Source organism: Sinocyclocheilus anshuiensis, unplaced genomic scaffold, assembly GCF_001515605.1.
Source record: "Sinocyclocheilus anshuiensis isolate Anshui unplaced genomic scaffold, SAMN03320099.WGS_v1.1 scaffold1316, whole genome shotgun sequence".
Lineage (NCBI taxonomy): Eukaryota > Metazoa > Chordata > Actinopteri > Cypriniformes > Cyprinidae > Sinocyclocheilus > Sinocyclocheilus anshuiensis.
Window position 1 is genome coordinate 1026219 of NW_015542553.1, and position 28000 is coordinate 1054218.

Genomic DNA, 28000 nt, shown 5'->3' on the forward strand with positions numbered 1-28000 from the left:
AACAGAAAAAATCCATACAGTAAATATAATATTTTGTACAATTGTATATAAAGAATTTATAATATAAATAGTAAATAAATAATTAATTAATAAATATAATTATATGTTAATATTATTATAATATATATATATATATATATATATATATAATACTTTTTATTATATTATATTTTTGAGGTTATTTATTGCATTCAGAAAATGATAATTGTTTCTCTTTTTGTTTTTCAGCCACAGCAAGTGGTCCAGGAAAAGCCCGCTCAGGTATGCACCATATATAATTTATACAGCAGATGGACATGCACACATATGCATATGCACAAACAGTGATTGTATGAGGAAGAGGATTTGCTGTTTGGGTTTACAAAGTCCTCAAAAACCCAAAGTGAGTGAAAGGGGAGCATAATTCTGGTTTGATGAGAGATCTGCTTGGTTAAGGCTAATGCAAATCCTAAAGCGCTATGTGTGGAATCCCAGTCTTCTTTGGGTTCATCCCCTCACAGATGGATATGCAATTTGGCTGACAGGATTAGTTTTGAAGAGTTGCCCCTTTTTTCTCTCTGTTGTCAAAATTCCTTCAGCGTATTAACAATGGAGTCAGCTTTATAGTCTTTGTGCACAGCGCTACTTTAATGTGCTCATGAAGAAAGACAGCAGCCCTGCTGCCTATATGCTGGCTGAATACGACTAATCGAATATAAATAAAATTGTGATAAACATCATACATTAAAAATACATGAAAATAAAACAAACAAACATTATTGGTTTTTATATTGATTTAATTAATCAGCATTTCATGTAATGAATTCAGTTAATTTTTTTTATTGATTAATATATCTACATCAATTATTCATAGATACAACATTTTCCATCAAACCTATTCACTACTAACAAAGCATTTGTTTTGACCTTTTGGAATTCAGACTTGGTTTGAAAATGCCATATATATAATTCACCCCAAAATAAAAAATTCTGTCAACATTTCCTCACCCTCAAGTTGTTCCAAACCTATATGAGTTTCTTTCATCTGTTGAACACAAAAAGAAGATATTTCAAAGAATGTTGGTAACTAAATATTTGACGGTAGCCATTGACGTCCATAGTATGGACAAATACTTTGTACCACATTCTTCAAAATATCTCCGCAGAAGAAAGATGCTCATACAGGTCTGGAACAATTTAAGAATGAAACTGAATTTTCATTTTTGGGTCTCTTTAATGGTGATGTTTGCTGTGTGTTGTCTTAATAGAGTGTAAAGACCCTAATAAGTAAAAGCACAATGGCTTGAGATACAATTCCTCACTCTCCCACACAATCTTCACACATTTACTAGGAATCTGCTCACCTCCTCTTGTTCGTTGGTGCGGACAAGTTTACGGTGTGAATGCATAACTGAGGCCTGATTTGTTGCTATGTGGGAACGCACAGACCCTGATGGCTTTGCGCCGAACTGGAAGGCCTAGCACATACGCTCACACACATAAACACACGGGTATCTATACGTAGCCTGAGATGGTATCTCTAAACCGGAAGGCAAAACTATTAGTACCATCTTGATTAATTATATGCAATGAAATTCTCTCTGAGAACAAATGTTTTTAGCCATTGCGTCACTTTTTTTAAGCATCTTACACCATAAGCATTGAGTATTTAAAGGTCCCATATTGTCAAAACTGAAATGTTTTCACGATAACTGAGGTCTAGGGGCTATTTAACTACCTTATAAGTTTCAAAACAGTCAGTCCACAGTAAAATGCACACAGCCTGCATAAAGTAGCTGTGATTTTTCACGAACCGTTGTGACTTCCGTAAAAAGCTGACGTCAGAACTACACAGTCACTGCCTTCAGTCACCACCCTGAGCACCACCCACAGTCCCACTCTCCTTTTGCCAAACCCCCAGACAACATTGCGGAAACATGCCGAAAAGGTTAATAAAACTCCAGAAAGGTGTAAAATATGTGACCTTTAAGACTTCGTTATAAGTTTAAAAATGTATCTCAAGACCAATGCATTCCATGAAGCTATTTAGAACTCATCTTTTCTAAAAGCCACCTAAGAAATGCATCTGATTGGGGTCAGGTGAACCTGAGACTACAGGGCTTCCTTCCTTAAGTCTGACATATGAAGTAATAGTCCAAGAAATCTAAAGTTTATCCCGTTTTCACAGACAAGGCTTAAGCCTAGGCCCAGACTAAAATGCGTGTCTGAGCTGTTTTAACTGAAAGAAATTTTCACTGACATATCTTAAAATATGTCAGTGCCGTTGTTTTGTCTCAAGATGCACACCAGTAAAGTTTTTTTACTGGTGTAACGTTTATTAAAACTACTTAAATGTACTAATTGAATTCTGGCCTAATCCTGGCTTAATCTAAGCCCTGTCTTTGAAACCAGGCCTATAAATTTATTGAACCTTTAGACAAAATCTAAAAGAAAAATATATATATATAAAGAAAAAAAGTTTGTTTTTTGTTGAGTATCATATGTGATATATCAGGCTTTTATAGGAGAATAAGGAGCTCATACTCGAGGAGGAAAAACACCTACATTTTATTTAGAGGCCCAAACTACAATTTGCTACAGGTGCTGATATTTATAGGACCAAAAATGAAATTCTGATAGCTTGTAAATCAATGGAATTTTTATAACAGTATGGCAGACTACTTACATAAGATGCATGTAAATATCAGTTTTCACGCTATCTCTCCCTATAATATGTCTTAGTAAGATGAAATTTAAATGCTTAGTTTTATTATCAAAGCTCCGTAGGTTTAATTATGGGGGGGCAAAACATATAATGCAATGCAATACAGTGATGATTGAGTGATGAACAAATAAAGATTCCTCAAAAGCCTGATACATTTTAACATGATTTTCTAAAAAAATATGTATGGATAATCAAATAAGCCTAATTTGCTTCAGTCCAATAAGTATTAATCTTGAAATATTGCTAACAATATTCAATTTATTCTTACATTTACTTTATAAAAATCTATAAAGATTTTACAGCAAAACCACGACCTGAAGGTGGACAGTGTTGGAATTTTACTAAAAGGCCATTTACCCAATGGCCATCACCCAATTGTTCAGGCAACCTACGAACTAATCCGTGTTAGTTTTGCAAAACCCTTCACTGGGGGAAAAATGTACTCGTAATTTTCTGTCAGGTCATTATCCAGTTATTTTACAGACATTTCTGTTAACCCTGAAATACAACGCAATAAAGTGCAAAATTCAAAATACAGATAAAACACCTGTAAAAAAATATAATACAGAAAATTCCTTCATATTAATACAATACATTGTGCCCTATTTTTACAGATTTTTTTACTACTTACAGTAGTGTTTTTGTTAATATGGCAATATTAGCGGTGTTCAATTTGTTTTTCTTAATAGCATTATGTTATAATTAGTTTAAGTGCCTCTTCTAGTTATGATGCTAATTTCCCTCAACTTCAAAGGGAATAAAAGATCTGCCATTAACCCACGACAGAAGCTTTTAATTACTATTGCTGAACCATCTTCTTTCCTCGTTGGTGAATGGTTAAACCAAGCGCATGGTAATCTTGGCCACTGAATTTGTGGAGCAGAATTCCATTGAAGTTTAGTGTATTTCGAGTGCTGTAGCTGTGCCTTTAATTGCTCTCAGAATGAAAGAGCAAGCGATGATGCGTGAGAGTCTTTTAATCATTTTGATTCCAAAAAATGGAATGTTTAGTTGGAATCTATGCAAAAAAAAATTTAATTTTGAAACATGTATCATAGTTGTAGTGCTGAAATAAAACAAACTACCAGAAGAAATCAGAAATTCCATTTGAGCACATAAGATTTTTGAACTAAGCTGGTATTTCCTGGTCTGTGTGGCACTTCAGTTGGAAGCGCAATTGGCGGGCAGGGGTGCCCGAATATGATTAAAGAGGTTTTTTCTTTCATTCCTCCCCCCTCTCCATCTCTATTCTTTCACTCGCCCATGTCACACATGGTAGCGCTTAGCTGGTCCTTCACAGCTGAAGTGTCTGCCGCACTAATGAATGGAGTTTGGCTCATATAATGCAGACAGGCTTTTGCCACGGCCTTTCCCCTGAATGGGAGCAACACAGCGACTTGCGAAAGGAAGAGGGTTATAAATTGTGTCAGTTAGCCTCCCCAAATAAAATGAAGCCGTGTGGAAAATGAAATCCATTTCATTCTGAAGAGTGTCCAAAGCCAAGCGTCTCCTCAGCCCCCATTCACCGCCTTCCTCTCGTTTCAATGGTGGTCATCTCAGCAGCAGCTGCGGGACGTTCACTGTCTGAGCTCATGAAAAAGAACATTTGTAACCAAAACAATAACAAAAAAAAAATATATATAAATGCTAATAGCTGTGCTATTTCAGTCCATCTCACTGCTGTCTAACGTTTTTACACACAGCCGGGTTCTGCTGTGCAGCCGTCTTTTTGTGGTGACTGATGGGCAACCGCTGTTGTGTTTTGTAGGAAGAAGAAGAGGAGGAGGCGGAGCAAGAAGAGGACTAAGCAACCACAGGATTTTACCTCTACCTCATCCAGCTGTCAGCTCTCTCCAAGGGAAAAGACTGCCTTGACCACTTATTATTGACTTCCCACTTTCGTTTGATCATTTTTCTCATGGGTTTATTTGGGTTTGATTTCGTTTTGTGATCAACACACACAACACCTCAGAGCGTAACCCGAAAAAAAAGACGCAAATGCAAACAAACATCTTGCAGATGACAATTGGAGCCGCCTTGCTGTTTCCACTTCCCACAAAACTGCTGTCAGCACAAAGGTGCAGGGGTTAAACATACAGAATGTACACACATTCTTGTTGACTGATTTTCCAGACTACATTGGTAAAGTAGAAGGTGAAACTGTCTGGTTTTGTCATTCAACATGCGGTGCTTCTTATATCTGGGTGGAGCTTTAAAAGGACACACCCATTCGCACAAGAACCCCCCCCCCACAGTACCGTACCACCAAAGACCACTTTCCCTTCTCTGTCCACTTCATTTTGATGTTTTGACCAAAATGATAGTGAGCTTTAAAAGTATTTGCCTTAAAGCTGCTGCAAACAGAGCCTTAAACCTATTAGTTTCTATAATTTCAAATTTTGCAAGTGGATACCTCAAAATGAAAATTGTTATTATTTACTCAGCTTCATGTTTTTCAAAATCCATTTGACTGTGCTTCTTCTGTTGAACACAAAAGAAGATGTTTCAAAGAATGACTGAGCCAGTCTTTTCTATACAATGAAGTGAATGGTGACCACAGCTGTTGAGGAAGTATTTCAGTGAATGAAAACAAATTTCAATTTATTTTGATTTATTTAGCACCCAAAGCTGTCGTATGGTTTGAAATATTGTGCAGGTTTTTTTTTTTTTTTTTTTGAGCTTGATCTCCATTCAGTTCCATTATGTGGAAAAGTGCAGCATGAACCTTCTTCAAAACATCTGTTTTTGTGTTTTACAGAAAAAGTAAGTCATACAGGTTTGGAACAAGTAAATAATGACAGAATGTTTATTTTCTGGTAAATTATCCCTCTACTGTCATATCCATGTCCCTCGTGTCCTTGGTGGTGATTTTTTTTCAAACTGATAACCGTGAACATTAAATGTCTCATTGGGACACCGTTTTCAGCATTACTGCAGAACAGTAGTTCTACTGTATATATCTTCACGACTTCAAAGTCTTCGGCTTTGCTTAATTAACATACGTGTACATAATTGTGTTTGTATTTTCTTGTATGACATAGCTTTAAGAACATAATTTTTTGACAAATTCAGTGAAAGGGAAATAACTCAGTCAAGACCTAAACCTCAAGAAACACCCAAACCACAGGAACAAAACCACACTATACCTCATTACACACAAAAATACCTGAATCGCAGCAACAGCGTCAAATGGTATTTGGCGAATCCTAATGTATGCCAGCGCTGTCACCAATGCAATATCTTCTCACAGTTTCAAAGCTACCTCTGATTTCTTCAACCAGCAAACCAGCTTGAAAAGACACGCGCTGCTATAGAGTTCTCATTACAAAGCAGGGGATGGCAGCGAGTGCCAACGTTGAAAACAAACCTTGTCGTAAGGGCAAGCGAACGCTCTGCAAAATGTTTTTTGTGAGAGTCGGGCAGGTAATAACCGAATTCTGAGGTCTGTTTGTAGTCATATGTAGAACTAATCATGCAGATAAGGGAAAAAAGTACTGTGTTTTGTTCTAGTTATTTTGTTCTTTTTTCACATTAGCATATATCTGACATTTGTAACTAGACACTCTGTCTCTGCAGCTGGGATGTCTGTTTTACATTTTTAACTTGAATATATATTTTGTACTGATTACTCAATGGTTTCTAAGGATCAAGTGCTTGTATGACACTAAATGATATTGTTGCGAATGGATTTTTCTTTTCCTTCTCTGTTTTTCTTCCTCTCCACTATTGCTCTGAATTTATAGTTTTAGTTCCTATGTACTATTCAGATATGTACCTCAAAAAAAAAAAAAAAGGATAAAAAATGGACTAATAATCAGTTGACAAATACCTACCTCCAGTCTTGAAAATGGAAAAAAAAAAGGATAAAAAATGGACTAATAATCAGTTGACAAATACCTACCTCCAGTCTTGAAAATGGAACGAATTTTTGGCCTGGTTTCTTTCAGTACGAATGTACTGAAAAAGACTTCAGGACTGCACAAGATCCTGTTTTACAAACGTATTAAATTTAAATGAATGTTGCTTCATTTTAATTCAGCTGGGGGAGAAGACGGCTAAGAGAACAACTACACACACACAAATACACATCACAAAAAAAAAAGAAAAAGAAACTTGAAACATTCTTTCAGGTTTGAAAGAATATGTTCAGGTTTTGTATATTGCATATATGAATATGTTTTTGAAAATTAGTAGATACTGAGATATACTTGATTAGCGATTTTTGTGTACCTTACACACGTGATTTTCTTTTTTTTTTTTTCAGATGTATATGTAATGCTTATGTAGTGAAAGAATACACCTTTTCAGTCTGTCACCATGAAAACCTTAAGAAAAAGTTAGCATGGTAATCTCAACTGGGCCTGAGGTAGAGCCTCAGAGGAAGCTAATGGAACTGTTGGCATGCCCCTTGAACTTACAATGGCATGTAATGACCGTCTTTATATGCGGCAGCTTGGCTTTTGCCACAAACCAACATTGAACGTTGCTCAAACACTGTAATGCTACTACCTAAATGGTCACAGTTCTTGTAAAAGTGTCAGTTTTCGAATCGGACCGCTTCTTTACTCTCCTACGAGTTCAACAGATGTAACAGTCGCTTGCTTAAGTGGATGGACGGTGTGTCTCGGCTCGACCTCAGTGGTGGTTGCATTTTAATGCTGTTTCAAGGGCGTTTTTGTGAGATCTGTACATAATTGCTTTCAGCCGTCCTAAAACTTGGCATTGTGTTCATATACTTCCAATGTTGGTTTGAATATGTATCCAGGAGCCACTGTCCATGTGCTTTCAAACTCTGGGTGTCTTAATGAAGATGAAGTTGTATTTTCATGACAACATGTTCCAGTACAATCGAATACACTTTTCTACCTCCAAGAGGGCCTCCTGTTACCTCATTTTTCAAACTTACTATCTGCTTAAATTCAGGTGCCTGAGTCCAGCGAGAACGGCGTAAAGTTTTAAATTTATATATAAATAAATATATATTCATAGTTTATTTTTGTGTGTTTTATAAGACTGTACCTCTCTGCCTCTCAGTCACAAGTTAGGTAAGACTGGACAATTTGACTTGTTTTTAAAATGTCTTACATTTATGCAACCTTTTGTAGTTTCTGCGGCTGTGGAGATGGAAAAGCATCACTAGGTGGTTACTCTCAGCTTTTTTCACTTGATATAACTTGTTTTCTAACAATTATGGCTGTTTTCGCTTAGTATTGCTGTTTGTGATTTCACTTAAAATTGCTTGCTTGTTTAAAAAAAAGGACAAAAAATGAAAACGTATTAGAAAAATGTCCTCTTTATACGTATCCACGTCTTTATTCAGCACAATAAAAAAGGTGCCTGTGACCATTGTTGTGTATGAAGTCAATATTACCACTGCATACTTCATCTACAAATGTTCATCCCCTTTGTACCACTTTTACATTTATTTTATATCCACAGTGACTTACATTGCATTTAAGGTACTTTTCACTTCACAAAGCCTTCTTCACACTGACGGCGATTAAAATGCAAATAGACACTCAGAATACATATGATTTTTAGCTGTTTCTACTCTTATGACGTGGAAATTTTGTGTGAGGGCAATAAAAAAATACAAATCCCCACAGATTTTGCATTAGGATTTATTCCCACGACTTGTTCATTTGTTCTGTCGCTTTAGTAAATCATAGCCATGGTGTACAATTCATTCTCTTGTTTTGAACATGCATGAAATTTTCATGGGGAACCTTTTGCCCTCATGCGAAACGCCAATGGATTCATAAGGCAAAAATATATTTATTGTGGCCACGAATTAAGAAAATGTTCCCATGGCTTATCCATTTGTCCTGTCGTTTTCGTCAGACGTGGCCACGTTGTACTAATTCATTCATTCCCTCATTTTGATTTACAAGGGAAAAATCACTGTCTCTCTTTGAATATGAATGATATCCGGTCGCTTTATCACTGAAAATCATGTCCATGTGAACGTGCCATGGAATTCCATATTTAATATCTTGTTATTAAAGGTCCAGTAAGGGGCCACTCACACAGAATGCATTTTTCCATTCCACTGTGCTATTTTTCCATTGTTTTCTATGTAAACATGCTGGATGGACGTGTTTGATCATTGCACTTGGATCACGCGTCTTCTGCGGTGTCTCGCGTGTGACAAGGTGTTCTAAAAATACAGTGCTCGAGTTAAAATAAGTTCAACTTTTAAAAAACACATCTCAAGGCCTTGTGTTTATCTCAATCCACTGCCCGCATCTCGCGTTTTTCAAAGGAAAAATGCATTCTGTGTGAAATGCACGAGTAATTTTAAATTTTTCTTTTGATCTTTGTTTCTGATGTTGTAAAACGAAACAAAACAAAACATTTGTCAAAAAAGCCATTCATTTATTTATGGGTGAAACTTACTTAGTGAAACTTACTTAGTGCACCCTTTTATTAGGGACCCTAATTCCTTTCTTAATGCACATGTATATGTATACAAGCCAGCACTGAAGTGTCACAGGTCATTCCAGTGCAGAACAGTGAGACTGCACGTTTAGAAACCCAGGCCATGTATGGATCTTTTAAGTACACAATGTTACGGAATTTAGACTACTGTTTTTTTTCTTCTCCCTCCCCCTGTACCTCTTTCACACACTCTCCCCCTCTTCCCAATTCCGAAACATCTCTTTAACTCCCATTCTTTGGTGTACTCACGGGGGAGACATAGCCCACACTGGAGCCCCTGACCTCTGCTCCACAGCAGACTCTGTGAATGGGCTCTGAATGGGACTTCAAAGCTCTGCCGTTCTGACAGGGAGCCTCACTCATCCCCCCACGCTCCCCTCCTTTTTGCAACCCCCCACCTCACCTCGCCTCGGTTATTTGCCCCTATCCACTACAGTGCTTAGGATTTGGTTGTTAATGCCAGCTCACATCGTCAAGCTGCTCAGTAATTCTGCCAGACTGACCCACATAGAGGGAGGGAGGAATGGGTGGAGAGGGAGTTCACTGCTACCACAACCACGTTCAGAGGTGGTCTTGCCACCTCTTCCTCTTTTCCGTGTAAAGAGGGTCTGCCTTTGTGTGAGAGAGGAGAGGGTGCGAGCGTTTCCTTCCTTTTTCCTGCTCTCTCATTAAACATGCAGCTATTCACGGACAAGGCCTCAGACAAATATCTGGTTCACTTACTTATAGATATCATCTAGATGCAGATAGGACACTTTAGAACGATTTCATAACTCACTAAAAAGCATAGTCAAGTCACCTTTATTTATATTTCGCTTTATACAATACTGATTGTGTCAAAGCAGCTTTACTAAGAGATTGATTAAATTGGTCAGAAAAGAGAAAGACGTCAACCTTGCCGTCAGTCTGAGTGGTTGTTTTAAAAATACTTAAGTAGCAGCGTTAACCAGTTTTTTTGTAATGTAATGCCAAACCAGACACCAAGTGTAAATTTATAAAAATAAAAATAAAATGTATTAAATAAACTGTATTTAGAAAAAACTTGCTAGATTTACAGTGTTAATAATTGTGGACCGTATCATAACAGTGTGAAAAATGCAGTAAAATATGTTTTATAAGTAAAATATAGGTAAAATACATTTTATAAGTAAAATTCTTGTTTGAAGGATGTTTTGCTCTCAAAACAAGTCAAAAATACTGATTAAAGGCGAAAATATGCTTCCCCTTCAGTTTGGCGCCATTTCTGGCATAGTAACGTTTGTAGTATGCACATAGACGCCATCTCACGCTGTTTTTAAAGCCATTTTTCTATGTAAACATGCGTTAGACGAATTTCTAGTGATCGTTGCGACTCGTTTAGCTTCGTTTTTAGGGTCTGCTGCATGAGGGCCTCGTTTTTAAGACTCTCTATTAAGAAGTTCAAGTTTAAAAAAAAAATGAGTCTGAGACCTTGCGTTCTTTTCCATTCGCTCCACTCAACCTCGCGATTTTAAACGCAGGAGCGCCTTCTGTTTGAACGGCACACCCTCTCTTTTTTTCGTTCTTTCTCTCTCTATATCTGAGGTGAGTTTCACATAATTGTTCGTTTCTTGTATCTTCCACACTAAAGGATGTCCGTCCACTCTGCTGAGCAAATAAAACACACTTCCTGTCGTCTCTTGTGTGTCTGGGTGCAGCTGTTGTATCCCTGACGCAGGCTCAGCTATCCGCTTCAGATCCTTTTAAATCCTATTTCATGCTTTTCCATATAATCCGTACACCCATATATCACATTATAATCTTATGTTAGCCTTTTCAAATATTAGCATATTTTCCATGTGCCTCCTAATTGTGTAGGCTAATAGTGTAGACGAGTAGTTGATGTGACATTTCAAACCATGTCCTGCAGTGTGATGTAATAATTCATCTTAAGCAACATGTAATTATAACACATGCAACTGGACCTCACTAATTGTGCAACCATATGGAATATTAGTCATTTTAAACATGAACTTGTCTCACTGCAGGACCATCTAAAATTTGGTGTAACCACCATAGACATTGACTAATTTAATATTTTATTTAATATATTGAATATTTAATATAATTTAAGTCACAAAACAGAATGTATATAATAGATTATATTATAATATATATGTATTATAATTTATAATAGGGAAAAAAGAATGATTTATGAATGTTATAAATTATTAAATATTATAATAATCATTAAAAATCATTATAACTAGTGCTTTTTAGCATTTGTTTCAAATGTTGACCCAAGTTTTACAGTGAAACCATGATGAAGATGCTTCTTCAGGCAGAAAGACGGTGTACTTAAGATGACATTCCTCTTCATGCATGAAGTGCAGTCCAGGGTCCTTCCGAGTCTTCAAGTGGCATATCTGATCCATCCCTGCACATTTGGACCACCTTGGCCTCATTCAAGCCTTCAAAGATCAAAACAGCTCAAATCGAGGTGAGTCAGCAGCACATTTGTACACTAAATTCTACACTGGTGAGATGTCCGAATGGGCCTTCAACACACGATCCTCCTCCATTCAGAAGTGTCTGTTTATAGAAGTGTGTCACACTGGACATCAGAACTTCAGGCTGTGTAATCCTGCCTGTATCCATCTGAATATGGAGCGGATGTGACCGTGTCTGGTTTCCTCCAGCCTGTGTATGTCAGAGGCAGACCACCGCTGAATCTGTGCCGGAGCTCAGCGCGAGTTGTGTTCAAGGTGGGCGTGTGTTTTTCTGGGTTCCAGAGCCAGCGTGTGGAGAAGTGGAAGCGTGGACGGGATGAATGGAACGAGTGGGTGGCTGTGGGTTTGTGTGTGTGGGTGTCACTCCAAGTGAGACGAGTGTCTGTTTGTGTTTGGGACCTGTTGAAACTGAGAACGTTTGTGACTGTGTGTGTGAGCACATCTTCGTCTAGCCTATACTATGAAAAGATAAAACAGAGCATTTGAAAAGCATAGCTTGCAGGTTACAAAAGCCTAAATATGATTAGATCTGTGTACAATGTCATGATACATTACATAATCTAAGTACCAGTTACGTAGAGTTTTTAGATGCCATAGGCAGTTTATTTATTTGTTTTTAATTTGCTGTGATTAATTTTTTAATATATATTTTTTTATATAATTCATTAATCATGATTTAACTTTTTTTAACTTATTGAAACTGTCATTATTTGTCATGTTTTTAATAATTTATCATATTTATTTATTATTAAGATAATGAATAGCGTGTCCAGACTGTTTTAGATTATAAAATAAAAATTGTAAACTTAGATAGATAGATAGATAGATAGATAGATAGATATAGATAGATAGATAGATAGATAGATAGATAGATAGATAGATAATTAAGAAATATGGTTTTAATTATAATTTAGTTTTTAATTTACTTGACTGCATTTTTATAATTTATTATAAAATGTATAATCATGATAATTCTTCATGACTTTACTATTAATATTTGTTATGTGACTATTTTTATAATTTATTAATTAAATTACTGTACTTTTACTTTTAAAAATTGTTTTATGATTTTTTTTATTTGTATTTATTATTATTATTAGTAGTAGTAATAGTAGTATATGTTTTGTATTTATTTATTTATTTTTGCAACAGATGGCCTTTATGTAAGGGATTATGTTCAGTCAGTCAGGGGTCTTATTTCATCCAGAAGGGGTTTATTTTTTAATATTTGTTATGTCACTATTTTTATAATTTATTAATTAAATTACTGTACTTTTACTTTTAAAAATTGTTTTATGATTTTTTTTTATTTGTATTTATTATTATTATTAGTAGTAGTAATAGTAGTATATGTTTTGTATTTATTTATTTATTTTTGCAACAGATGGCCTTTATGTAAGGGATTATGTTCAGTCAGTCAGGGGTCTTATTTCATCCAGAAGGGGTTTATTTTGTAGTAACTGGCCAATTATACAACTATAAAATTGGCCAAATAAGTAAATATAAAATAGTGATTTAAGCTGAAATAATTTTATGTCATAAGAAAAAGAGTGTAGAGTGATACAGGAGTCATGAAACTATAGGAGATAAATACATAGTTCAGTGGTCACTGTATAAAAATATAGGCTGTGACTTACCAATCAGAATCAAGCTTTCCTCTGTATTTATATCAAAGACCGAAACAAGCTTCCTTTTTCAGTTCAACCTCAGTTTGTCATTTATGTGTGTAAGAACATTAAACTTTGTTTATAACTCTGCTACATAAATATGAGTATGATTTTCCGTCTTTAATGTGTTTTTATGAATGCTTTTCAAGCAGTGAGTGCTACTTAGTGCACCAGGCTGCATGAATATGTGTTTGTTTACATTATATGACTGATGAGTGTTTGTGCACTTCTGTTCGAGGGTGTGTCTGACCCGAGTGTCATGCTGTCACTGACTCACGCCGGCGGTTCTGACTCATCCCACCGTCACCAGCGCCGTGAGCTCGCGTGCTGCTCCACACAATCCGGCCACACTCGCACAGTCATTGAGGAAAGATTTCCCTTTCCTCCTCTCCCTCTTTCTTTCTTGTTCTTGGTCTCTGTGACTCATCTTGGTTTCATTTTGCCGCTCCCCTCCACCCGCCACCCAACTCGCCTCCATTACAGCCTCCTCCCTCAATGGGTTTATCTCTCTTTTCACTCGCCTGTCTCATTCCTTCGCTCCCTCTCTTTCTCTTTCCTTCCTGGCTCTGTAAATGACCTAATTTTAATGAAGCACAGTCTTGGCGGGGAGACCAAACCACATGGCTGGAACCTCCCTCCCTCCGTCTCTCTAAACCACCCTGTACTCCAGAATCTGGCTTTCATTCTCAACGTTAATAGAACCGACCGGGAAGTCTGGGAATTTTAGAGTAACTCCAAGAATTCCACGACAAATGTTTGATTGCTTTCCATCACTTATAGCAACAACACCACATGTAATAAAACTTCTTCGCGTGGCTCTAGCTACAACATTATCCCATAAATTTGGAGACGATGTACACAGTCTGAGAATGAAAATCTGATTTAAACAACAGAAGGTTTTAGGATTTTGTAACCTTTAAAACAAGGAAACGTAAAATAAAGAAGAGATATTTAAGACACACTAAGCAAATTTGTGACACCTATCCTCTTAAAAGTAACGTTTCTTATGCATTGATGATTCCACAAAAAAACTTTAACATCCATGGAAACTTTCCATTGCACAAAAAGTTCTTTATAGTGGAATAAGATTCTTCAGATTATTAAAATATTCTTCACACTAAGAAAAAATGGTTCTTTTAAGAACTGCTCAGTGAAAGGTTCTTTAGGGAACTCAAAATGGTTATTCTATTATATTGCTACAAACCCCCTTTTTTGAACCTTTAGTTTTAAAAGTGTAGAAGCCCTGACTTTTTTGTGGCTCTAGCTGCAACATTGTACCAGGTGACAGTGTATGATGGTGGGGTCTAAAATCTGAGAATGCAAAATCTATTATTCAAAACCTGAAAATGAGCAAAGTTTTTGGATTTTTTTAACAAGGAAACACCATGACGTAAAATAAAGTTTGTGATAGCTACATTCTTAAAAATACAGTTTCTTTATTGGCAGGATACCCTTATGAAAAAGAAGTTTATTCAAGTGTGCTATTAGTATACTTCTTTTAAACTAAAAATAGGAAAGTATACTTTTAGTCTACTTTTTATGTACTTCTCAGAAATGGGCTTTATGTACTTCTCAGAAATATACTTAAAATGACATTTAAGTATACTTGACTTGTACTTAGAAAAAGTCTAAATATATTTGAGCTATACTTGTGTTCCTAGAATCCGTGTTTTCATTGTTATACTGTAGGGGGCGCTAGTACACATCTTCTGTACAGAATTTCCAAAAAACACAAGTGAAGAAGAAACCGAAACAACAGATGCTTCCACATGTATTCTAACACGATCATCAGACATAAAGCGGTATCAAAACTATGTAACATTATGGAATAAAATGTCGACCAATAAAGAGGTAATAATAACTGTCAAGATTTGGGGTGTTGATCGACTTTATCTATGTTTTGATTATCAGTCTGAATCCAATTCATAGTCTTTTTTCAGCTTTTTGTTCAAAATGTTGTTTATTTCTTTATTTTTTTATTTATGAAACTTATCCACATTCAAGTGTTTAAAAAAAGAATGCATGAAGCTAGAATAAAATGTTTTTGTTTACAAGCAGATACCCTGTTCTTTTTATGTTTTGCATATTCAGATATTCATGTAACAAAATATATTCAAATTAATACCTAAATAGGGACATAGTAGTATACTTCAAGTATGATGTAAAGTTCACTTAAAAAAAACTTACGAGTATACTTGCAGTATAAAACTACTAAACTAGTAGTTTACTGAGACTATACTTCAAAGTGTACTAAAAATGCTACTACAAGTATTTAATTAGTAAACTATCAGTATACCTATAAGTTCACTTTTAGTATAGTTACAGTACAAACTAAACATTTTGATGTAAACTAGTTGTGTACTCAAAGTTTACTACAGGTATACTTAAAGTATACTTAAAAGTATACTTTTACATACTAGAAAGTGGGCCAATTTAGTCCCAAGGAGTATTGAAATAGTACACTTACAAGTATACTACTAGTACACTGATATTTGTATACTTAGTACATAAAGTATACTTAAAATATACTTGAACTTTACTTTAGTATACTTACTAAAATAAACTTGAAGTATACTACTTTTTGGTAAGGGTAGTTCCACAAAAGATTCTTTATATTGGAAAAGGGTTCTTTAGAATGAATTAGGTTCTTTTAGAATATTCTTGACACTACAAAAAAAAGGTACTTTCAAGAAAGGTTCTTTGAAGAACCCAAAATGGTTCTTCTATTACATCGCTGCAAAAACTCCCTTTTAGAGCCTTTATTTTAAATAGTGCAGAAGCCTAGATTACTTTTTTTTTTTTGCACAGACAGACTGAAAGTACGCCTCTATTGTCAGTGCAAAGAGAAAAATCCCTCCTATAAAGCCTGATAGTTTTGTTATGGTCTCTGTCTGCAGCCTTTATGAGATTGTGAACGCTACCACATGCTTGCACAGCCGTCTCAGTAGGTTACACTGCAAACTCTCAAGATTTGTAGCGTACGCTAGATAGAGACATGAAAAATGACACAGGTGCAAAATTAGTCAAAACAAGGTGGTGTTACGTTTGAGTGAACGTCTATCTGAGCATAGAGCCCTGACTTCCTCTGTTTGACAATAACTGAAGGTTGCTAATTGATCTTCAATTACAATTTAAGCTTTGTGTTGTATAGGAACATTAACTGAACATTGGACAGAGACTTTGATGGAGAAAAAAAAAACTTTGATGGTATTTATTATAGGAACATATGTCATATGACCAAGTCAGCCATTAGATTTTATAGCTTATGGTGAACTTGTTTTTAAGTTCTGGTGGTTCAAATCATATAAAAGTCTGTGATACAATGACATAAATCAGTCTAAACATAAGGTATGTTCAGTAGCTGGTCCAAACCTCGAACTTTAGTTTTCACTGCCTGACTCAAGATTTCATTCTGTGCACGATTTTAGTTTCACCTTCAATGCTGGTACAATGCTGACAGCTAGTGGGAAAAAGTGTGCCATTGCAGGTTGCCCTATATTTTAAGATCCACAAAAGTACCAGTTTGAGGGTTTGACCATGGGGAAAAAAAACCCTCACCAGATAATCAGATGAGGTTTGTTTACAGTATTTCATGTTCGGTTTTAGATATAGAGGCAATATTGGGTAATAGTCATTGTTCTTGAGATTTACTTCCGTATATGTAATATAACCTACAATAAAAAAATGAAAAAAATCCCAGGGTTTATCACATGATTTCCCAGAGATGTTGTTCGAGCCTTGGAATCTACTTTCGCTTTTTGTTTATACAGTGGCCCCAAATGTATTTAGACACTTAAGCCACAATCAAACATAGATTAATGTCATTACATTAGATATAAGATATAAAACAATTGGCAAGTTCACATAGGTGTCCTGTAGGGTAGCAGCCATATAATATAATGCTATAGTGGGGTAACCACAAGTATAGTTCATCAAATCAGTTATGGACATGTTAAGTTTAGTTTAGCCACTAAGAAACTTGTGCTCTTGTGCTATTTTTCCTTAACATGAATGTCAGTTTTTATGCAATTTATGCATGATTTATCTGATGCAATCAGATCTTTTTTGACTCACTGTATGCTAATTATTTATAAGAAGACTAAGTATAATTTGCAAAGATGACAAGTCATCTGAAATGTGCCCAGACTGGTAAATCTGCTTTGGTTTCATTCAAATGCACAAACAAATGAATGCATTGGGAAACATCCTTCATGTTTGAACTTAAAGTGAAAGCACTTTCAAAGCAAACAGGACAAAAAGTGCATAAAGTAGAGTTTTATATTTTTTCCAGCAGTTTAATACATTGGATTACAGATCTACACAAAGCACAGTGTCATAATATTGTGCTTAGTATCCATAGAGACTGAGATGAAGAATGTTGTGGCAGGGAATCTGGCATCCAGGCCAAGCCACAATTCATATAGCTTTAACGTTCCTATGGCTGATGCTTTATTTAGCTCTTTGTGTTTTTACCTGGCTTTTACCACACTTTGCACCCCAAAAATAAACTGTTATTAATTGTTTTTGTTTATGTTGTCATGATGTCCACTGGTATGGAAACAAATTTCACACAGAAATTGCTAGGAAATGTCACAAATAATTAGAAACAAACTGCAAGTAACACATTAAATTAATGTGAAATTTTGAAGTAGAAAGACTGAATTTGTATTTTCTTGTAATCCAGTGCTGTAGTAATCTTTGTTTGAAAAATATTTTTACAGTGTATTGGGGAAAAGGCATCTGGAGCCCTTTGGAACATTAAAAGATATAGTTAAGTGATACAGTATATATTTTAATGTTCCAAGTGTTCCTACTTTTAGTCTCGTTTGCTATATCTATGATGATTTCTATACTATGCAGTTAATTTAAATAGTCCTGTGGTGTGAGAAATGTATTTTTAAAACTACGAATATATATATTAAAGTTAAAATGTTGCGAGTATAGCATGTCACACTGCTATTTAACACAGTCCACTACTGCTAAAATAAATTTGCCATATATTTGTCCCTTTGCAAATTACATTACCTAATCTTTACTATTATGATAACAATTTACAATAATGTTCCATTTCCATTTGTTAACATTAGGTAACTACATTTGTTAACCTGAACTAACAATGAAAGATAATTGTAATGCATATATTAATCGTAGTTAATATTAATTTCAACATTTACTTGTGCATTAAAAGTTAATATCTGTTAACATTATTTAATGGACCTGAGCTGACATGAACTAACAGTTGTATTTTTATTAACTAATGTTTAAAAAGATGAATAAATACTGTAACAAATGTATTGCTCGTTATGTTAGTTAATGCATTAACTAATGTTAACTGATGGGACCTTATGGTAAAGTGTTACCACTATTATAAATATTGTTTTTCAATGCTTCTGGCGATGTCAATTTGCATAATGGTGGATTGGTTATGTTTATGAGAACAAAGAAGAGGGAGGAGTCTTATTATTGTTTAGGTAATTTAGGGTATTTCCAAAGGGATTGTTTTCCACCAGACCGATGCCACAGTCTGCATAACCTCCCTATATCAAATCCACCTAGTAACAACTTGTAGCAATTTTGCTATTGGCTGCCTGTTATTTTGGAGGCTGTGCTGGTGTCGGTGGGGACAGTGCATTTAAGGTTACTGGTCGTTTACTTTCGATATTAACTGCATTGGACCTGAGAGCCGAAGCATACTCTTCTTAAAACTCTGGACTAAATCACCAAAAATGAGAGCACTCATCACTTTTGCCCTGTTCTGTGTGCTGTACGTCACTGTACAAGGGAAAACATGTAAGTAATTCATAATGAATATGTAAATACTGTATTGTTTGTTTATTGTGTTACTCTGTTGATTATTTCTGATATGTATGAGAAGTTTCCCTCGGGAATTATCTAAGTAACGTTACATAGATTTAAGTGCTAGCCTGTGTCTGTATCTATAGTAAAGTGATTTAATCAATATTTTTAAGGGTTGTTTCCTAGCATAAATTTGAAATAGTTTAAAAACAGTGCGTCATGCCACTTAAAGTAGTTTAATTTGTATTTAGAACCAAAGTTAGGTCTTACTGTAATTGAAAAGCCACAGTTTAAACATATTAATAGTCTTTATTTTATGGGCTTACAACTACAGTGACTATCATTAAGAAATATAATAAATCATCATTTGTATGTTACCTGCTGCTAAACACATTGTTTTTCTTTTTTATTAATTGCATAATCGGTTTTTCTGCGTGTGAGTGAGGAATTCTGATGCTATTTGTCTTTTGTTCGGGAAAATTCATGAATCGGAAAACATTTCCCTCCCAGTTTCCTTTGTCTAGAGTCAAAAAGGATGAAATACATTTTTATTTGGTGTTTTTTGTTATGTTTATCATATTTTAAATGTGTGTTACGATAATATTTATTTCCATGTTATCTTTGTAAACCAATATTTTAAATTCTATACTTTCAGCCAGCCCCAAGGTCCAGGTGTACAGCCATTTTCCTGGAGAGTATGGAAAGGAGAACACCCTAATCTGCCATGTCAGTGGCTTCCACCCTCCTGATATCACCATTGAACTGCTGAAGGATGGCGAGATTCTCCCAAATACCCAGCAGACTGACCTGGCCTTCGAAAAGGGCTGGCAGTTTCACCTTACCAAGAGTGTCACTTTCAAACCAGAGAGAGGACAGAACTACGCCTGCAGTGTTCGACACATGGGCAATAAAAATGTCTACTCTTGGGGTGAGTGCAATGTGTGTGTTTCTAGAAGATACCTTGTGGTTTGACACGGCATGTTTATTGAACATCTCATGACTTTCCGCAGAGTCCAACATGTAAAGCTAAAACAGTCAAAGGCGGAGAAAGGACGGTAAGTGTTACCTTGTTTATTATTAATGGAAAAATATAGCCAAATACAAAAAATGTTTTTCTACCATTAAAATGTGGCATTTCAGAATTGTAAAGATGAATAAATGTGTTTTTTTCTTTCTTTTTTTTTAGGATAATTTCACATGTTTTGGACTTTTTCTATCATCTACAGAAACAAAAAAATCCTGCTATTCAATATTACAAACCTGATGTTGCTCAAGAAGCACTATTCATACAGCAATTCCGCAATTCATCGATTTTAGCTTTTTCTTGAGTTACCATCTTTTTCTTCATGAGTGTAAGGATCATTTAACCAAAATAGCTGCTACATGTTTTTGAATAAGTTTTGATCAGTTTCCGGGTTCTTATACTGTTTCATTCCTCTCTGTGTAACTTCTGTGTAGTTTTCAATAGTGGGCAATATCTCTGCCTATTTTGGGGCTTTATTTTGTAATTAAATACAAATTTCACAATCAATTTTCTCTTTAAAACAAATAAGACTATTGCAAACTGGGTATTTAATTAATATGGATAATTCAAATTTGACACCTTTCAGAGAAATGTCATTCTAAGTGTCGAAAATAAAGTTTAGAAAACCTAATGGAACAGTTGTGTTTATTTGCTTCAAATAGTCTGTACTAATGCCTTTACTTTGAAGTTAAATCAACTTTATAGTGAGTTTCAGTTATTTGCCTAACCTAAAACATAAATGTCTGCCTAGCAACTGAGCAACTAAGGTGGTGATTGGATAAAAAAAAAACAGGCGACAAGTAGAGTTTCGCTTTTCTAAGAGGCTATTAAAAAGGTAAAATCCTCGAATTTTGCGTTATGTGGCGTTTTTTCCTTTTAGTATATTTCTTTTATGGCCTGAAGTACCAGAAAATATAAGCAGTTTGTTTCGCGCGCCATTGCCCAGTCTGCCGCGCGCTGAGATAAAGTCACATGACTTCCCGAAAAACCTGTGACGGTGACACGCCTCTGATCATCAAGCGCACAAGAGCACAATCTCTGGCGCAACTGACATCAAGGGGTCATATTAATAACACAGATAATGCAACCATGAAGCTGAAATACCGTGAATCATACTGCTGAAAATCACCAGCTTTTGTAATTTTAGAGACATTTTGTAAATAAATATATGTGTTTAATATCTGAGTGAATTAACCTTTATTGATGCACAGCTGTAGATTGTGTGAATGCGCAGTATTCAAAATTAAAATGTATTTGTTTAGAGAATAGGGCGATCATCTACAGTTTGTCAAGCTAAAATATTCATTACATTTTTGTGTCATTGTCTGACTAAAAAAGTATATTAAGACTGATAGTGACATTTTTAACAATTTCTGTTTAATTTATATTTTTATTTCCACTGGCCCTTTTAGATAAGCTACTAGCCTAATTATTTTTTCACTAATTCTTTGCATTGAAGTCTTCACTATTGCACATTGTAGAGCTGTAAATGAACTTTATCTCTGATTACAGTGAGAAGGATTGCCAGACCCTTAAAACATCTTTTACAGTTTACAGAGAATTGTCAATCACATATCAACTGTATCAATGTCGATACAACTGTATCATTGTATCAGAAGTCTCTTCACATATCAATTGCTTTTTTAGATTTTATGTTTACTTGTATGTATACGTAATAATATGTATATTTTATTATTGCCTTTTATTTTACTATCCATTGTTATATATTAAATTAATAATAAAAATGTATAATAAAATAGTTATTAAATAGGTTATTACCTTAGTAATAAATCATTATTTATTAATAAATAAATAATAATTATTATTAAGTATATAATGTATTAATTTGCTAAATTAATAGCTGGATTGTGTGTGTGTGTGTACCTACTTAACCATATTTTGGGGACAATTTTGTACCCAAAAGTGAGCAAAACCTGACAAAATCGCCAAAAACCTCCGTTTGGGGACGTCCTCATTTGTAAAACTGGTATACAAATAAAGTAAACAGTTTTTTTTTAATTGTAAAAATGCAGAAAGTTTTCTGTGAGGGTTAGGGGTAGGGGTGGGTTTAGGTTAAAAAGTGTATAACTATATGTATATAAAAACAATAGAAGTCTATGTTATGTCCCCATTTAGATGGCTAAGTAAACGTGTGTGTGTGTTGTTTTGTTTTGTTCTGTTGTATGGGCTGCAACCTTTCTCATACGAGCAAATACTCTGTTGAGGGTATTAGCCAAATTATTAAGAGGAAGTAGGTGGGATTTGGGAATTTCCGTGTTGTAGCAAGAGTTATCAACACAAGAGAGCACTGTAGAGTCATCAGTTCGAGAGGAATGAACCATATAAATCTAGTCCAACTTCACACACCTGTGTCGTCAAGACTAGCGAAACATGTCAGGTAAAATAGACACGTCGACGTTGCTCTTCGACGTCCCGCCGGTGCTGATGGGGTCTTTCTGTAGACTGATTGACAGCGGGGTCGACGGTCTGGGATGGAGAGCTTTAGGTAAAAAAACAAAACGCACTTTACCATGATAACTTTGTACGACCGTTACCTGTTAAGTATGAGGCTCAGCTGTGACTGTCTTATCAATTTCTCTATATTTATTTTCGTTGGGAATGTGTCAAACTTAAATAGCCGCCGGAAAATGTTGTTCAAGCTTGTTTTTTTTTGTTGTTTTTTTTACATTGTAGTAATTAGCTGGTCCTGCCAGTACAATATGTTCATTAGTTGGTCCAGACTAGTAATTATCTGGTCCAAGATGGTCTACCACCAACAAACCAGCTTCTAGTTTGTTAAGTACACCAAAGGTTGGTTTTCAGAACATTGGTTAACAAACTAATGATCAGCTTGGACCAGCTAGAAATCCAGGCAGCTTAAGATGGATTTATTATTATTATTATTATTTTATTTTATTTTTTCTCTGTATTGGATCTTATGAGAAACATCGGATATTCATCCCCGTCTGATTCATTACAGCTACTCACATCCTTCCCAGTCAGCTGGAAGTGAGATGTACTGAAATGTATGTGGCTGCTGGGAAAAGTCCGACACAAGAGCTCATGTGGTTGTGGGCCCAGCAGAATAAAACAGTAGGAGATCTTTTGAAGGTTCTGGATGAGATGGGTCACACTCGAGCCAGGAGTCTTTTCCAATCGCAAGGTAACATCTTCATCTTAATCATAAGACTACTACAGTTATTGTAGTCTACAGTGGACAATCATTTACTTAAGAAAAATCATTTGAAATGGCAAAAAAAATGTATAGTATAATTTATAGTTTTATTAGCGATAATGTTAAGTAACTAATATATTGGCGAGATTGTTACATTTTACTGCCTACACAGCTTCCTCTTTTAAGTCATAGAAGCTTTCTATAGTATATAGCATTATTATAGTTGTAATATATATTTTATTTTAAAGAGGAACCTGTTAAACATAAATATGAAGTGAACTGTAAAGCGAAGCAAAACAAAACATGCGATTTAAATAACCACAGCGGTGCATGTAAACCACACTGCAATTCTAACAATCATATCACCCACAAAACCGCAATCCATCAAAAGACAACATATAATGGAACTGCTAGTGATGTTGCTTTGAAGGCACTGTATAACAAACCGTAACCAAACATATTTTATTTTTTTCTAGACTCATGCAAACTGAAGTCATCCTCACCCCCTCTCTTTGCCACGGTAATGTCTTTTTTGCTGCTGTTATCAACCTGCAGATTTTTAAAGCAGATGCTGGTCAGATGCTTGACTTTATTCTGGTTTAGGTGTGTTAGAAAGCAAGAAGAATGTGCACTTGCAAACTGAGCAGTTTTGTTTTTGCTTATTTAGTCGCATTATGTTTATATATTATGTTTTCACATTTCAACTCTATCTGTATTTTTCATTTTCCAATCAGTATCTGCCAAACACTGAGAAGTCCTGTCAAATTTCAGCTCTTTATCCAGAGTCTGTGTCTGTTAAAGGTAATTCGTACAAGCGCATTTAAAATCAACCTTCATTGTCTTTGTGTCAGTTGGCATTATTGTACATGTAGCTGTAATTCAGTACTAACCATATCTTTCTTTGTAGATATTAGGTAGAAAGTTTCATTTCTGTTTTGAGTGGTTTCATAAGGATTTGAGATTAAACCTTTTTTGTCCATTTCAGGTGAAAAACAGAAGTATTTCATCACATATTCTGACGTCATAGAGGGAACGAGACATTTCCACCAGGACTTAAAAATAGGATCGAGCGTGTGCGTCGAGGTCTACTGCGGAAAATGGGGAAACAGGTCTTTTGTGGTGAAAGTTTTCAAACAGGTCATAATCTATTAATATCTCAAACTATTCTTCAAATCATCTTTTACAAATTGTGTACAGAGCAAGTATCGGCCTAGTGTTAATTTTCACACACCAGTTGGTTTTTTGTTGTTGTTGTTTTTTAGTATTTGTATTTGTATCTGATTACATTTAGTCCACAAGAAAAAAAATTGCTAAAATTATTGGGGATTATTTTAATAATATGAGCTATTTTTTTCTTGTGGACTAAATGTAAACATCTTTTATGTAAAATATCTTACTCAGGACAGTACTAAAAAATAACATGCATTTTGTATGATCTCTCTTATTTTGTTAAAATTACTCACATTTTCACAGATTCTGCAAGGGGTTCCCAAACGTTTGCATGCCACTGTATTATTATTATTATTATTATTATTATTATTACATTAATCTGCCATTCTATTATCGTGTGTTCTTTTCTGGCAATTGTTCTATTTGAAATTAATAATAAAATAATATAATAAAAAATACAAGACAATAATAATAATGTACTAATCATTTTGTGAATTGCTGGAAATTATTTTACTATTTTTAAATTTAAATAATTAAATTGTATTTGAATTATTTTAACAGATCTTTTGCTGTGAAAGTTTTTCAACAGGTCCGAACTAATTAATATCTGATTTCACATACACGTATCATGATGTTTTGAAAAACACTGATCACATTTTTTATCTTAACAGGAAAACAAAGCTAATTGGAAGGCGTTGTGGGGAAAATTCACCAAAGAAATTGAAGTTCTACAATTGTAGGTTCAGTCTGTGCATGCTTTATCATATTCCAGTGACTTTTCGAATGGTGTTTGTCATTTTGTAATGGCTCTCATTTTTGTCTGCTTAGCTACCAGCATCCTAATATCTTGGAGTTATGGGGCAGCTTTTCAGAGGCAGATCACTTCTGTTTAGTTTATCCGTACCTTCATAACGGATCATTGTTCCACAGGCTTCATGAGGTAAATCATCTGACAGCAGACTGTAACTTGTTTCATCATAGCAATCTAAAGTTGAATTTTTCATAGTGCTTACTCTTGCTTTTGTTACAGGAAGTTCAGAGTTCTCTATCATGGCAGGAAAGGCTGAACATCATCAAAGGCACCGCAAAGGCAATCCACCATCTACACACTGCACAACCGTGCGTGGTTATTTGTGGAAACATTACGAGGTGCCAGTGTGAAGCCAAATCTACAGATTTTAGGTGCCCAGTGAAGATGGTGCATTGAAATGAGCTTGTTTTGTGTTGTGTTCACAGTTCAAACATACTCTTGGATGAGCACCTGCAGCCCAAGTTATCAGATTTTGGATTAGCTCATCTCAGACCGCACTCTGTTGATCAGAGCTGCACTATCGTCCTGGATACAGCCTCCCATAGCAACCTTGGCTATCTCCCAGAGGAGTACATCCGCGATGGCAAGCTATCAATCAAACTTGACGTTTATAGCCTTGGGATGGTGAGTGCAGCATCCTGTTTAAAAAAATGATATTCCAGAGCCAGGTACAATTTGCACAAATAAAGCTTTATGTCAGCATTTTAATGTCAATGATTCAATTCATTGATTCAGTTCAGTTCAAGCTGCAGATTACTGGCCATTAAAATTTCTTTATCATTTATTACTGGCCTGTCATGACTGGCCCAACATAATTCAAGTTCTATTTTTTTATTAAATTTCTTTACATTTTCTTTTTATGCTTGAAGGTTATATTAGAGACCTGTACAGGACAAAAGGTGAAACAGGAGTCAGCAAAAAATCTGTTTTTGGTAAGAATCATCTTAAGGAAAAAAAAAAAGTTTACTTTAGTAACTAGTTTTTTAATTTTTGCTTTTGAAAGCCATACATGCTGTTCTTTCTATCCATCAAATAATGCTAAAAATAATCTGCCACAGTTCCCCACTGAAATATTTTGTGGCAGTACTGTTTTCAAAATTGATATCAAAGTAAAGATTTTACTCAAGCACCAAATCAGTATTAGAATGATTTCTGAAGGATGGTGTCACACTGAAGAATACAGGAGTAATGATGCTGAAAATTCGGCTTTGTTGTCACAGGAATAAATGACATTTTAAATGTATTAAAATAGAAATTGTTTTTAAAACTACTCGTTTTAAATTGTAATATAATTTAATTATCAATATTATCATTATTATTATCATTTATTTTCATTTGTATTTTGTAATTTCATTAATATTTGTGAAATTTTGAGTTCTGTGAATCTGTTAATATGATTCATATTTTAGATTAATATAATTGACTGACTAATGCCATTGCATTTTTTTTAGAGAGATGTACTGCATTCAGAGTTTGAGGAAAAAAGCTCTGTGGATGCCTGTCTGCGGTTTTTAGATCCCAAAGTTGAGCACTGGCCTACTGCGGTGGCACTTTGTCTGCTCCGAATCGGACTAGAGTGCACAGGCAGCAAAATGCGAGTCAGGCCGAGCATGGAAATGGTTAGTAAATATTCTCATTTATGTAAACATATACACATATCAACTGATATAAACTGTATTTTATTCCTCTTCAGGTGCTTCAGAGACTAAACCAACTTCTGCCCATGCCTGCACTGCCTGAGGACCAGCCACACACTCTAGATGATACGATCCCTCTTCAGCGGCCATATAATGGCCTTAGTCAGCGTCTAAGCTTCCCCATTGAATTTGATGAAATGTACAGCCCACTGGAGGAACCGCTACCTCCCAGAGTTCCCAATCTGGCAGAGCCCTGCGAGTGCAGCCAGTCTGAGGTCACTTTCTTGAGTGTTGGAGATCCCAACTTGTCGCATTCCCTCAGGGAATGTCTTCAGGAAAATGACAGAGTGGTTTCAGCATCACAAAGTCTGCAGTCAGACTCTGCAGCTTGCCTGGACTTATATGGGAACTGGCCAGTGGAGTGCAGCTGTAGCACTGGAACTGAAGTGCTGGGATGTGAGGACTGCTGTGCGAATGGCTTCAGTCAGTCTGTTTTATATGTAACTCTAGGCAAGTAGATTCAAGGCAGCATTCACAGCGAAATCTGTCTCGGAAGTGTCAAACTTCATTGTCAGCAGCACAAACTAATTTATGTCCAAGCAGGTTCAGAATTAATATCCAGTATTTTTCTTTTTCAGACGATGATGCCCAGCCCTCTCAGAATAGCATCACGAATCCAGCAAAAGAGAAAATAAAGAATAAAATTAATCTGTACAACCAGGGGTTAATAAAAACTGAAGAACTTCTTTCGCTTAAATCAGAGTGAATCAGCAAGGTTGGACATCTCAATAAAAAAAATAAAAAATCAGCAGTGGGTAGTGTTGATGCTCATTTTGTATAAATGTTTGTTTTTTTCTTCTTTTAAACATATTTGAAGATATTTTAACAGTATTTTTTACATATTTCAAATGAAAGTATTTTAGAAATATACATTAAAAAAAAAAAAAAAAGTGGATGTGGGTGATGTTACATAAAAATCGTTTCTAATATAATATTAAAAATAATATTTTTTTACGCAGACTTACTACTACTGTCACTTTAAGAGGGTGGTGGTCATTTATAGTACATTTTAACGTTACATATTTATAATTCATTAAAAGAGTTATTTTA

The 28000-nt window shown here is 35.2% G+C and overlaps 3 protein-coding genes across 5 annotated transcripts in view; all 3 read left to right on the forward strand.

The window, feature by feature from the left end:
* hmga2 (high mobility group AT-hook 2) overlaps positions 1-4647 on the forward strand; it is a 44217-nt gene extending 39570 nt beyond the window's left edge. The window contains exons 4-5 of one of the 2 annotated variants that reach the window (XM_016493880.1): positions 229-261; positions 4473-4647. In XM_016493880.1, coding sequence (XP_016349366.1) covers positions 229-261; positions 4473-4511 — 72 coding nt within the window. In that variant the 3' untranslated portion in view covers positions 4512-4647. Of the gene's footprint in view, positions 1-228; positions 262-500; positions 541-4472 lie in introns of those variants that run through there. The other variant, XM_016493881.1, reaches the window with a different exon arrangement.
* A 14265-nt stretch (positions 4648-18912) lies between these two features.
* b2m (beta-2-microglobulin) lies at positions 18913-20728 on the forward strand. The gene is made up of 4 exons (XM_016493940.1): positions 18913-19067; positions 19729-20001; positions 20084-20128; positions 20260-20728. Exons 1-3 carry the CDS (start codon positions 19004-19006, stop codon positions 20095-20097), a joined length of 351 nt encoding a protein of 116 aa, XP_016349426.1. The 5' UTR covers positions 18913-19003; the 3' UTR covers positions 20098-20128; positions 20260-20728.
* Positions 20729-22425: 1697 nt separating this feature from the next.
* On the forward strand, positions 22426-27748 carry irak3 (interleukin-1 receptor-associated kinase 3). Of its 2 annotated transcripts, XM_016493882.1 has the most exons (13): positions 22426-22603; positions 23078-23260; positions 23749-23792; positions 24007-24073; positions 24258-24409; positions 25114-25178; positions 25271-25382; positions 25473-25591; positions 25679-25877; positions 26123-26185; positions 26705-26872; positions 26947-27400; positions 27529-27748. In XM_016493882.1, exons 1-13 carry the CDS (start codon positions 22489-22491, stop codon positions 27654-27656), a joined length of 1869 nt encoding a protein of 622 aa, XP_016349368.1. In that variant the 5' UTR covers positions 22426-22488; the 3' UTR covers positions 27657-27748. The 2 variants fall into 2 exon arrangements, with proteins under 2 accessions (XP_016349368.1, XP_016349370.1); XM_016493884.1 differs by lacking the exon at positions 26123-26185.
* The last annotated feature ends 252 nt before the right edge of the window (positions 27749-28000 follow it).